The sequence below is a fragment of the Nothobranchius furzeri genome, chromosome 4 (assembly GCF_043380555.1).
Source record: "Nothobranchius furzeri strain GRZ-AD chromosome 4, NfurGRZ-RIMD1, whole genome shotgun sequence".
Classification (NCBI taxonomy): Eukaryota; Metazoa; Chordata; class Actinopteri; order Cyprinodontiformes; family Nothobranchiidae; genus Nothobranchius; species Nothobranchius furzeri.
In genome coordinates this window covers 19,652,289-19,666,397 of record NC_091744.1, presented here as the reverse complement: position 1 = coordinate 19,666,397, position 14,109 = coordinate 19,652,289, and the positions used below count along the sequence as shown (strand labels likewise).

At 42.0% G+C, this 14,109-nt stretch overlaps 1 protein-coding gene across 1 annotated transcript in view; it reads right to left on the bottom strand.

Annotated features, from left to right (window-relative positions):
- The window catches only part of stox2a (storkhead box 2a), a 37,093-nt gene that overhangs the window by 10,866 nt on the left and 12,118 nt on the right, over nucleotides 1-14,109 (bottom strand). The window contains exon 3 of the mRNA XM_015963842.3: nucleotides 4,765-7,288. Within this exon, the coding sequence (XP_015819328.1) occupies nucleotides 4,765-7,288 (2,524 nt within the window). The remainder of the gene's footprint in view (nucleotides 1-4,764; nucleotides 7,289-14,109) is intronic.

Here is a 14,109-nt window from a genome sequence, read left to right as displayed (position 1 = left end):
CAGATATAGAAGCATTTGTGAATTACATGCTACAACAGTTTGTCATGGGCCTGCTGCGATGTGTGGAGCAGATTTGAGTTGCTAACTCTCAGTAGCAACAACCAGACTCCAGGTAGCTGCTGCAGCGGTTCTGCTCTATACCACTACAGCTGCAGACATCTACAAATAAATGGGATGGTGGGGATTTTTCTTTTGCTTGTAGAGAGTTTAGTCATTCAAAACCACTGTGTTTTTTCTGAACTCCACTTGATTGTAACGTGAGACACGCTAGCTTAGCATTAGCCAATCTGCCCGTAGTTTAACTCTTGATCCCAAAATTTGCAGCATTTCTGCCTTTTACAATGGTTTGTGTCTTTGTTGGTTTCTCTATTTTCCTCCACAGCACATAGATTACCACATTGTGTGCCAGTAAAAGTGTTCAAATTGTGGTGCGCAAATTTAACAAAGCTTCGAATGAGTAAAAAATTAATTGAGGAATTTAATTAATCGAACCATTCAAAGATTTGTTTCAGCGTTAGTCAGCAACAATAAGGCCATTTCCACTATCAGAGCTTTAGGGTATGTTTACCAGAACATTGCGGCATGTACGTGTCTCCATTTCAACGAGCCAGCCCAAAAGAACAATTTTCTGGGCCAATTCAGGAACCAACAAAGTACATGAACACAGGTAATGACTCAAATTGCCAGTTGAATTGCGGAGCAGAACTTGTGATTAACGCATAATGATTGGCTGTAAGTCAGTAGAAAAAGACATAACACAAAAAATAAACTAAATCTGTAAAAGCTGATGAGTTGCTGTGAAGCAGAATGGAAGGAAAGGAAAATACTGTATGTAGCATTGACACTGCTTTAAAATTGTCGTTACTATACTTGCAGCTGAAATCCCTCCCACAATGTCGTAACTCACGACACTTTGTGGTCTTACAGAGCTCCACAAAAAATGGTGCTTCTTCTCGTAATTGAACACTGCATCCCACATTACACAGCAGCTCTCATTTACCCCCAAATGGATTAAATTACAGCCTACTTTGACCAAATAAAACATAGCTAAATATATTAATCTGTGGATGATTTCTTAGTGATGATTGGTTACATTTGTCACTGCCAAAGCTGTCGCGATATGCTGGCGATTTAGCGAACTCCGGAAAGGGCAATTTTGAGACAGCGGCTGAGAGGACCAAGTCACCGTATCTCCCAGTCAATTTTCCCCCACCCAAAAAATTTCCCATAACAAAGTGGAAACTAGGCTAATGACACAAATGGGGATTTTAACAGAGGGAGTGCCAGACAGAGACTCACGTGACCTTTATGGCCTCATTAATAACAACATTGGCCTTTCTAGCAACTTCTATTGCCCTTTCATTGTGTTTGGCTCTAACCATAAATAAAGGTAATCACATTAATATCGTAACTAAAAGGGGCACACACACACGCACGCACGCACGCACACACACACACATGCGCGCTTTATAAAAGAGCTGTGATTCTGGGGCAAAGTTCAATGGTAAAAAAAAACAATAATTTTATTTACATGTCATTTTTCTTAGCATGATGATGGAGTATGTAGCATTGGACCCTGACAGCAAAAAAAAACTGAAATGTTTTAGTGATTTGGGCAGAGTTTAATTTAAATTAGTAAAAATCTAAGATTTAAACGGCAGAAAGACTAAATTTCCTGACAAGGTAGACATTTTAAGGTTAAAATTCTGTATCAGTGGCAACCAATACCATGTTTCTAATAGGTAAAAAATAACTACTAATATGATTTTCAAAAGAAAAAGTGACACCAATGAATTTAATGGGCCAATAAAATGATGTGAAACAAATACACAGATAAAATTAGCTTTTTAACAGAAATAAATATATAGATATATCAACCCATCATTGGAAAATCTAAAGGTACTTCAATGATTATCTGTTTCATATATTTTTTTATTCCACTGTTTTCACAGATTTTTATTTTGACTCCTTTATACTTATAAGGTTGCACTGTTACCCTCTTTGAGTAAGAGAAACCTTTAGAAAATTATATGAAATTTGACTAAAATCATCTCATTAGAAGTACCAGTTAACTTTTGTTCATTGAGGATTTGAACTGCTAATCTAATCTGATACGGTTGAGATTGAATGAATGAATGTTGTCAGTCACAACTCACAGCCTCTAAACCACATATGTCAGACACAAGGCCCGCGGGCCAGATGCGGCCCGCGGGAGGATTTTTATGTGGCCCGCGAGATAAATATAAAAAATATATTAAAACTGGCCCGCTGGCCGATTTTACCGCGAAGACTTCAACTCCCATGATGCTTTGCTGTGTTAGCGCGGAGCCGATGCGCCCCCTCCTTTGTGTTTTTTCCAGCGCCTGCTGCCGGTGTCTGCAGCTCCGCTATCTTGGACAAACTACACTCCTCTCACTCAGCGCCGAGTTCACTCAGCTGTTTTCTGATGTTGAAGCCCAGAAACGGAGATTCTAGCCACTCAGTAACGTGTTCACGACTGAAAGAGAAAGTTTTCCAACTAACGTCCAGACAGAGCCGATATAACTCCAGCAAACAGCGACACGCTCAAACCAGCATGACTCTGTGGTTGCTGTCGTTGTGTTTCCTCCCCGACACACAACAACGTGGTCAAGCTACTCAGACATGTTCATCAGCACAAACCTATGTGAGCACCTGTTGTCATCTAATGTTGTCATTATTATGATGAAGATGAACAAAACAACAGGAGTCTCCTCCTCAGCTCAGATCAACCCCATGATGCAGGTATCTGGCTGGAACAGGTGAGCATCACAGTAAACCAGTGGAGCAAACTGAGCTTTAAATATGTTGGTTTTATGCTCTTTTTCTGCTCCAAAACATGAAAGTTAACAGGTGAGATGTTGCATTTTCATTTAAGATAAAATTATATTTTTATTTTGTTGTTGGCCCGTGAGAAAAGATTTAACCTGCAGTAACCAGGAAGTGGAAAGGCTGCAGATAGATGAAAAGAATAGAAAATCCCTTTATTGTTCCTCAGTGGGGAAAGCTAGACGTCACAGCAGCGATGACACGTATTACAGGAGAAAAAAAGGAATAAAAATAAGAAAAATGAATAAACAAGAAAACATAAATCCTGAATAGATTTTAAAAATACTGATTATACTACAACTAATGAATGCCACTGATGCCTTTTATTTAAAACGGACTTGCTCGTGTGTAATTTGGTTATTCCACATTCAGTGTTAATGCAGAAATATGTTTGTTTCCAAATTTAAAGGTTCAAAATTGCATATATGTTGATAAAGAAAATGTGCAAATTTGCCGTCACTTTTTCAAAAAATATTAAGTTTGGCCCTCGACTCCGTCCTAGAGTTTCATTTCGGCCCCGTGTGAGTTTGAGTTTGACACCCCTGCTCTAAACATATCCAAATGTATGAACTGTACAAGTGCACCTGGTTTCTTTACCCACATAATCCTATTTGGAGTTATGAGGAGCTATAGCCCACAATAGGTCTTGGACAGGTCACCAGTCCATTGCAGGTCCACAAAGAGAAGATGAACTACTCACACATGCACGCACAGGGTCAGTGTAGAATCTCCACAGATAACCATGAGTGTTTTTTAGACTGGTGAACAACATATCTAAATGAAACCAACGCATACGAAAGAGACATGGAAACACCACATGAAATGAGACTTAAACCAAAGACCCTGTTGTGATGCAACAGTGCTAACCATTACAGCAGTTTGCATATGCCCCTATTAAATAATTAGATTAACAAAACAGCTCTATCACGGACCAGTCAAGTATACTTCACTATGAACCTGTGGTGTTTATGGTACACACCATCAGAAATTATACTTTGACTTACACAATTACACATTTTGTTGCCAAATTTCTAACAAATTTAAGATTAAACTGTGTCACCAAATGGTTTTGTTATCAAGAATTACAGACCTGTTTGGCCCTTTCTATTAGGTGCTTGGAAAGGAGTGAGTAAAGATACTGGCAAGTGATTGGACAAAGCAAAATTCTAATTTTTACAGGCAAATTTTAACCAATCGAGGGCTTTGTATGCCTCAGGCAGTCCTAAATTCTGCTTGTGGCTGCCATTACAAACTTTTATGATTTTAGCACTAACATAGCTTGAAGCCCAGTATGATTGTCTTATATATAATAGTGTAATAATACACAATAAGAAAATAGGAAGACTGAAGTCAGAGTACTTTACTTTAGTACTGAAAGTAAAATATACTTTGGAATACTTGTGGTAAACAAACACGTCCAAGAAATTAGGGGACACTGAAATTATACAATAGGTCTTCCTTTGAAACATGAGTCAGTGGTCTCATCTCTTCACCTTCAACAACTACAAAAAGGCAATGAAGATAGACAAAAATCTAACAAATCATTGAAACATGAAGAATCTGCCAGGGCTGATACATTTGGCCAGGCACCAAATGTATCAGTACCTACTTTTTCAAGTCTAGCCTCTAGAGCAGGGGTACTCAATTCCGGTCCCGGAGGGCCGGTATCCAGCACGTTTTAGTGGTTTTCCTGCTCCAGCACACTTTATTCAGTGTTGAATCACCTTTGCAGCAGCACATCATGCTCTGCAGAAGCCTGTTCTTTACCTGCTGATTGAAATTAGTTGTGTTGAAACAGAGTTAAAACTAAAACATGCTGGATACAGGCCCTCCAGGCCCAGAATTGAATACTTCTGCTCTAGAGCATCTTCAATGCATTATATCTATGACCAGTTTTCTGTAACACAAGGTTCATACCTGGGGGAGTTGAACCCGCTGTCCACTGTGACGCTGCTGCTGTCCATGCTGTCCAAACGGGCAGAGTGGGCTGATTTCTGGTTGCTGCTGTTCTCCGTCTCCTTGGGGCTGAGGAGGGTCAGATTGGTCTCCAGTTTTCGCTGCAGATCATGCTCCTTTTCCCGTTCCAGTAGCCACTGCATGGTGCCTTCCCCACCACCACTATTGCCTCCACAATTACCGCCCCCTTCCCCATGGTCTTTATTGTCCTCCGTTGTCGCCAACTCTTTGTGCAAGTCCTCCTCTGCCTCTTCCTCCTCCTCATCATCTGATACATTATAATAGTCAAAGGAGGCAGAGGGGACTGTTGGCTCTAAGCAGCTTGGTAAAACTGCAGGTGACGCTGAGGAAGTGGCTGAATTGGAAGGCTGTTGGGGCTCAGGATTGTCTAGGGCCTCTGTTGATTTGGCATGTGAGGCTTTTCGCAATGTGCCAGACTTGGTGTAACTGTTATCCACATAGCCAGTGGACAAGGCATTATGTGGAGGTTTGAACAAAGTGTCCTTGCTGAAGATCTCTTTCCTCTTAATCACCATACTGCCTCCTACCCCTCCAGGGTCCACATTATGTTGGTGTGGTGTCAAACGGGCATTTTGAGCTGGCTCTGGTGTCTGGCTTGGTGTCAGTCGCGCTGAACCGCTCTGTCCCTTTGCTGCCGACAAGTCTTCTTTGTACTCCATTGTATGAGAAGAGGTGAGGTGAGGCGTTTGCCAGTCAGCCGGAGAGCCCTTTCGGAGTCCCCCTGATGAGGTTAATGTGTCATATTCTGATTTTGCCTGAGGCGAAGGGGCAGTAAGGACTGTTTCATTTGATGTATTGCACTGGAAGTACTCATCTGTAGAAGGCTTAGGAGAAAGTCCCATTAGCTCATTGTAAGTCGGTAAGCTTTCTCTGCTTTTGTTTCTCTCCATCGTACTCCGGATCCTTGACTCATCCAAACTCCCTTTCCCCAAATCAGGCACATTAAAATCGGAGTGGAACTTAGCAGCAGAGAACATGATCCTTGAGTAGTGGGAGGACTTCTGTGTGGCTCGCAAAGTGCCATCATCAGTGTAGTAATGACTACGATCCTCCAGGCTAGGGTCAAAGTCTTCTGGCGCACCCAACGATGGGCCCTTGAGAGAGTTGTCCATGGAGCGAGATCGCTCTTTAGCTTGATCTGACCTCTCATGACGTGACTTCCTGTCCTGATTGTGGCTGTGACTTCTTTGAACTCTGGACTGGCATGTTCCACGTGAAGGCTCTGGAAATGGCATTTCAGTCCGTCTCTTGGCGAGCTCCCCAGACACATCCCACTCAGGGGTAACAGGGCAGTACGATTCAGTAATATTGGGGTTGCTGTGAACCAGGTAAGTTGCTCCTCCACTTCGTCTACGCTCCAACGTGTACATAGCTTCCCGAGGTGAGCGAACTAACGAGTGGCTAAAGAAGCGGTAATCCCTTTCCATGAACACAAGATCCCAGTTTGAACCCTCAGATGGGTCACCCCTGGATGTCCTTGGTTTGCTGTGAGAGCGTGACTTACCATGTGGTGCCCTGCGGTGACCTCTACCCCTCCTGCTGCGTGTACTGTGCTGAGCAGAAGACCCTGCCTTGTTCTTCTGTGTACGCTCTTCCTCTAGCCTCTTCATCACAGCTGTATGCCTTGCAACATTCTCCACAGTTAAGTCAGGGTTGATCCTACGAATTATCTCCATCTCCACCTCCCGGGGAATAGGAGTGGTTGGCACATCCTCATCACGTAGGGGCCACTCTTCAGGGGGAAACTGGGCCGAGAAGGTGGACAGCTGCCTCATTTTATCCTTCTTGAAACTCAGTCTGAAAAGTCTTAGCCCAAACCTCTTGGATTGCTTCTCGACTGTACCACCACTAGTACCACCACTTCCTTCTTTCTTTTTGGTCAAAGTGTCGGTTTTATAAGGAAAAGAAGTGACGTTTTTACTCTTGTCAGCTTGATCTTGAGACGGCGGTGGTTGGATAGGAGGGGAAGAGGGACCAGGAGGATATTGGTAAGAGGGTGGCTCTCCTCTGTGTTCCTTGGCCAACGTGCTTGGTAGAGCCTCCCCACCATTTTGATCCTTGGGTGGTTTACTTTGATAAGAATCCCCCTTGTGCTCCTTGGGTGACTTACTTTGGAGCACAGAGGTGTGCAGTCTGGACTGGTCTTCGCGATAAGTGTTGCATGGGTCACTGTGATTCTTTCGAGGAGGCCTTTCTCTCATGCAGCCAGGTGTGGATGGTGTGACATTGCCAGACTGAGGTGAGGTGCAATTCTGAGGTTGCTGCTGCTGCTGGGGCTGCTGACGTTCTGGCAGCCGGTCCTCTAGGTGATACCACTTGTTGTTTGCTCTGATGAGGGAGGGAGTAATAAAGTAGGTCTGAGGAGTGACGATGAAGTAGCCCTCTGGAGTTGGGTATATCTTCCTCTCCCGCACAAGCATGTTTAGAGTGTGTCGCAGAACCTCTGAGCTGGGCGTAGGCACACCTGTTAGAAAAGCACGTTGAACACAGTTTTAGTTTTAAAACGTGATTAACATGGATGAATGTAGGGCTGGGCGATATATCGATATTCTTTAAATATCGGTATAATTTCTAAACAAGATATAAGATGACTTTATATCTTTATATCGATATAACTGGCCAGACTGCTATGCTAGCGATTAGCCGCTATGCTAGCGACATGTTGCTCTGTCTCTAAGCGGCTATTACGTGTATTCTCACAAGTTTGCTCAGTCTGAGAGCCTCTGGGTAAATGTGCTGCTCTAAAGTGCTGCTCTAAACTTTGCATTTGGTGTCCTGGTTTTTAATTATTTGGGGACGTTCAATGTCAACTGAGTTCTGTTTTCCATCCTGCTTGTGCGGAGAGACGAGCCAAACCCCTCCCTCCCCTGTGTAATGAGGAAACGGCTACGGAAAGCCGGAGTGGCCAAATGACCTGAAACATATTGTAAGGGTTTGAATAGTAAACTATAGGGTTACCATTTTATTTTGAAGGCGAACTCAACGGGTGAGAAATGTTGTTCCGGTTCCGTTTTTATCCGCTCTGGTTTGCTATGCTAGTAAATACTCCTTTACGAGTGATTCTGATGAAAAAGTTGAGTTTGTAAGGTGTGGGTTATGGCGACAGTAGCCCGAAAATAACACTCATAAAAGAGCAACCAGAGACTCTGAATCATTACAGTATAATCACTAATATGAGCCAACACTGCTAACTAATAACTAACAACTAGTTAATAACTAGTTTTTCTAATAACTAATAACTCCATGGTGCATGACCCATGTGATCTTCAGTAGATGCAATTACATCATCGTACATTTAGCTTAACATGATGGATTTTTTTCTCTGGACAAGACCGCTACAATATAGGCCACCTCTAGAAGAAATTTAGATAATTTTACATTAATTATAAATATATAATTAAAAAGTGCCTGTGGGACATTTGATACACCTCTGGCTCTCAACTGTGGTGTGTGTGTGTGTGTGTGTGTGTGTGTGTGTGTGTGTGTGTGTGTGTGTGTGTGTGTGTGTGTGTGTGTGTGTGTGTGTGTGTGTGTGTGTGTGTGTGTGTGTGTGTGTGTGTGTGTGTTAGCAGACAGCTGTACCTGTGTTACTAAAGCTCAGACTGGTAGAGAATAGGCACTACGGTTAAAGTTTGACAAGAATCAATACATTTTTATGCATTTAACCTACTGATTTATGTATATAATTTCTCAAGAGCTTGAAGTGAGTTAACTTGTCAACAGTTTACAGGAGGAAAAATATCGAGATATATATCGTATATCGGAATTTAGCTTAAAGATATCGAGATATAAGTTTTGGTCCATATCGCCCAGCCCTAGATGAATGGAAACTTGTTTTCAATCCATCAATGGATAGAAAATAGGTTTACTGACATTGTCAGAACTTTTTTTTACCATGAGACAGTGGTGAAAATCTGAAACTTCTACAAAAATATAATTAATACTACCTTAAGATAAGATAATAACTCTCTATGCTTGGCGATAACTTTTATAAACATTAAAAAAAAACATTATTAGATCGAAAACAGCAACATTTGCTTAACTGTCCTTAAAATTTAAATAAAAGATTAAATGAGTTCTCTTGATTTGATTTAAACAAAACGTGTAAGGAAACGGTGCCGTATCATATTCCCATTAGTGGTACATACTGGAATAACTTCTTAAAATTATTCCTCAGACAATTTTAGCCAATTGTTCAGAAGAGAACAGATTTAACTTTTGGATGTGTTTCTTCAGAGTAAATTTAAAGGTGTGGAACGCCTGTTTAATCAATACATTTGCAGTGGTCTCCTGTAGGAATGAATGCCTTGTAAGGTTTACATGGGGGGAAAAAGCCCTGCTGCACTATTTTCAGGAACTACAAGTGAGCCACACCAGAGGAGAACTTAACTTCACAGGATTTGGAGTAGGGCTGCAGCTATCGAATATTTTTGTAATCGAGTACTCTATCGAATATTTTTTTCGATTAATCGAGTACTCTAATAAATTACCCTTTTGTATTTGTAAACCATTATATCAAATAGCATGTTATAATTATGAAAGACCTGTTAAAATGAGCAAGCAATTGCCAGTTATTCTTCAAGTTTTATTCAAAATTAGTTTTCAAAACTTCAGCACTTCAACTTTACTTCACAGTAAACAAATGGCTGTGCAAAAAATAAGTACACAACCTGAGCCGATTTTCCCCTCGTGCGAGAATCTGCAAGCCTGCAAGCCAGACAAAAACTAGGAGGATAACTGTTGAAGTAGCGCTGCGGGCGGCTGCGGCCCAAACAGAACCAGAACCGCTCACGGTGCATGCGCAAACAGCTCGCCGGCTGTTCCCTATTAACACACATCCGTTTTAATTTCAACACTTTTTTCTCACACAATAACAAGGATTGTCGAGAAAGCATGCTTGCCGTGGTTTTGTCAAATTATACTGATCACAAAACATTTATTTACTTTCTTTCGTTTTCCTCTCATAAATACCCATGTCCTCCTGCAGCAATCCCGAAGGACAACAAACATCAATAACACAATAAAAAGTCCTACGTTTTGTGTAAAAATGCTATTTTTTAGCACATTTTAAGTCCGACGTGTTGCTACCAGACATACGGTGTGAGCTGAAACTGAGTGCTACAACGAAAAAGTCGCACAGTGTCCGCAGAATATATAGAAATACAGGCTAAAAAGCATTATCTTGTAGAGGCTCCGAGTCCGCTTGCAGAAGAGACATTTACAGGTGCTGCAGCAGCATGGAGGATGTGGTGTTGTGGTAGGCTTAATCCATTTTACAGTATTTACACTGGAGTACGTTTTCCGCCTAACGACGTGAAAAATGGTCCCACATCTTGACATTTTCTGTCTTTTTCGCACTCCACCGGGGTCCACGTTGTCCGCCATGGCTTAAGAGAAAGTTAAGTTACATTCGCTACTCGCGTGTGCAGTCCAGTGGGCATGTGCGTCACTTATTTCAGTCCGGGTGAAACATGACCACGGGCGACTGCAAAGCCACGAATTAATTAAATATGAATTAAACGAATCCTCGAGGCAGAGAATTTGACTCGAGGATTTTATGTACTCGAATTATTCGAGGTACTCGAGGAATCGTTTCAGCCCTAATTTGGAGTCTTATCTCATGATATGTGGACATTTTGCCTGACTGGATAACAGCAACGCGACTAGGGATGGGTGCCGAATTCGGTACTTTTTAAGGTACCGACTGAATTCCACAGTACCGACCGAGCACCGATTCACTTCATTTGAAACGGTGCCTCGTTTCGGTACCGTCCTTCCTAACAAGAACTTGCCTAGACAGCTGCGCATGTGCAAGAGCGTTATGTTGTCGCTCACTGCGAGCCAGTTGTAAACAGAGCAGCATGGTAGAAAGAACGAACGCTAAAGCTTGGGTCCACTTCACTAAATGTGATGGGTAACTGGGTGATGATGAAACCAGCGACAACGATCTAATGGGCCATTCCCATCTGTACTGGGTCGGCCCGGGCCGGGTAGCGTAGGTTGTTTACATATCTGGGTGGCCTGGTATTTTTCCGGGCCAACCAAGGCTCATTCTCAGCCCTCTTCTCGAGGGGGTCTGCTTCAGGTCGACCAGGGCCAACACACCCACTGCTGACAGCAAATTCACACCTTCCATTAGAGCAAGCCTCTGATTGGTGGGTAGAATCAGCCCACATGGGCTTAAGACAAGAATGTGTGGAATCAACCGGGCCAGGCTGGGGCCGACTGGGGCTACCCGGCCCGGGCCGACCCGGTACAGATGGGAATGGCCCATTTGTGAGACATCTTAATCTGGATGTCTCCGGATCATACCGGATCTTAATCTGCTCCGGTAGGTAAATAAAATGTAAGATAATGATAGTTTGATTTGTTAGCTTTCGTTTCACTAATGGTGCGTTCACTTTCTCCTCGGAACTCCGAAATTCCAACTAGAAGAACAAGAACGCGCACTAAAGTTTGGCTTCACTTTACTAAATGCGACGGGTGATTGGGTGAAGATGAAACCAGTGACAACGATTTAAGTGTGAGGCATCATCGTTTAAATCTGCTCCAGCAGCTAGATAAACTGTTTAAGATAACGCTAGCTTGATATGTTAGCTTCCTATGCCACCATTGTTATCATCTAATGGTGCGTTCGCTTTCTCCTCGGAAATTCTAACTTCCCAGTAGGAAAAATCAATTGAAAAAGGACGGTAAAAGGAATGAAGATACACAGTAAATTTAGTTCACAGTAAAGATGTTTGCTTCAGTTTAATTATCAGCTTATAAAACTACAAGGACGATGTTAAAATACAAACAGTTGTATGTTATTTATCGTGATATTTATCAAATATGGTTATATATTGACAAAAATATATATTTAATTATAAAAGAGAATTAAAATATTAAACACTCAAAAGTATAGAAAATTGGTACCGTTAAGTACCGGTATCGATTCGTAGGTACCGGGAATTTGTACCGGATCGATTCAAATGTCAAAGGTACCCATCCCTAAACGCGACTACCACTGGCTGCGGTGCTTTGCGATGTTGATGTTTTATCTCCACAAATAACTCCAGAATGAAGGAATTCTGCTCTGTGGTGGAGCTGTTAATGCTAACAGTTAGTTTCTATCAGCCAAGTTGAAATCAAACTCTGCTGTTTTCCTGATGCTAAACCAATAACAGCCTTCCCCATTGTGAATCAAGATAGGTTAGTCCATGAATGTTAAGTCATAGTGTGACATAGATCTGTCAGAGTTTTCAGATCCTTGTGTTTCACTGTCTAATTTCAATCAGAAGCTAATGCAGGAGATAGGTGTAGGAGACTATTTTCATGTTCAGCCTGCATGAAAAACTCAGAGTGGGCCATTTTAATCAGAAACTAGAACTGCAAGCAGTTATCAACGGGTTCCAAGCCATCCAGCGCCAGTCACCCGCCCGGCCCCGCCCGGCCCCGCCCTCACCTTCGCCTTTCCTCACGCGGTCCCACCCCAAAAGCACGTTTTCCCGCCGGCGTCCCGTCAGCTCACTTCAACCGGCGCAATGAAAGTAACACTCAGGATACGTCATGAAACGTATTGCTTAGCCTATACACATATCTTTCACAGGCATGGCTGACTTCTCAGTATGCTGTACGTGCACACTCCTTAACGAAAATAACAGCTGAGACAGTCCCGTGTGTGTGTGTGTGTGTGTGTGTGTGTGTGTGTGTGTGTGTGTGTGTGTGTGTGTGTGTGTGTGTGTCGGAGGACAGAGGACAGGAGAACGTGCAGCTAATTAATTAAATAATTTGGTTCTGTACCTTTCTCTTCAGCACAGCCGACAAAGGTTTAAGATGGGTCAGTCCTCCTGCATGCTCAGATCATTCCCTTCCCTTGCTTGAAAAATTGTTCCAAAATGAAAGTTGAACCCATATCTTTTTTATCTGTGAATTCAATGCCGTTCGGCGAGTCTCAAATAAAAATTTGGGCATCTTAACGTAAAAAATATATCATTAATGTAAAAAATAAACTCTAATAAAACTATGTTCACATCCAGAATCGAACCCGGGTCTTCTGCACGAAAGTCTGATGTTTTATTAGTTTTTATTAGTTTTAGCACAAATGTCCTTGATTTCTGTAACAATTATATCCTTGATGACAGCTGAAACAACGTTCAAAGAACGGTTCGGAGGGCGATGCCTGAGCGTGAACATGCATGAAGCAGCCTGCTAGACCCGAGCATCTCTCTTTTTCTGTGATTTTACAGAAAAACAGGCAATCACAGTAAAAATGCCAGGGCTCATTCTCCAGGACCAGGGCTTTGCAGGAGAATGTATGAAGAAGACATTTATTATTTCTATACATGTTTTGGCTGTCACACTTCCATAATGTCCCTTTAAAGATAAACTTAACTGTGTGTTATAAATCTCTGAAGATACAACTTGTATTGCTTAAGATATTTGTCTAGATGAAAGTCCAACTTTTTCTAATTACTCGCAGGGCTTGGGAGTGGCCTGCCCTCGCAATGAGGCGGATGAGAGGGAATGGCCCTCTAACTCAAATGAAGGATGCTGAAGAAGACAAACACTTCCATAACTAGTGCTCAGAGGAAAATGGAGAATGAGCTCCATTCTTTATTCTCTCATGCAGATTTATTTAGGGTTTATATAGTTGGCCCCAGTCAGGATTGAGTCATGGTTGCTAAAAAAAAACTTTACAAGACCGACTGACTTTAGTGATGTAGTAGCTGTAAAATATAGAAAAAAATGACTGTATTTATTTTTACTCTCACGTGTAGCTTTATGTAAATTTACAAGTGGATCTCCCAAAGGAGTAAAACTTGTCACCAGCTGTCCGCCATCATCATCATCATCATCATCACACAGAAGAAATTGATTTGGTCTCAGGGATTATTTCAGTTCCATTTTCAAGACAAAATTTTTCAAAGAAGCTGATCATCATTACGAGAGGCCACTTAACCCTGTCGCTAGTTTGTCTCAGCTGGCGACGCTCAGCCTTGGCCTTCAGGGCCGCAGACAAGGACTTACTGATGGAACTAAAACACAGTTAATGAAGTTATTGAAGTCTTCCTACTGTTGGTTCAATTAGGAGCGAGTAATTAGTAATTAATTAATTACTTTTGGATTCTTCAATAAATTCTGTAAATATGGGAATATTTACAGAGTTATTAATTAATTAAGATACTCTTTAGGAATCTTCGGGGCACCATCCCTTTAATTAGAAAGGGAAATGAATCCAAACTCTTATCAGTCTTTCTTGAAGTCGTGGAATCCTAGGAGCAAAGATTTTTCATCGACACAAAG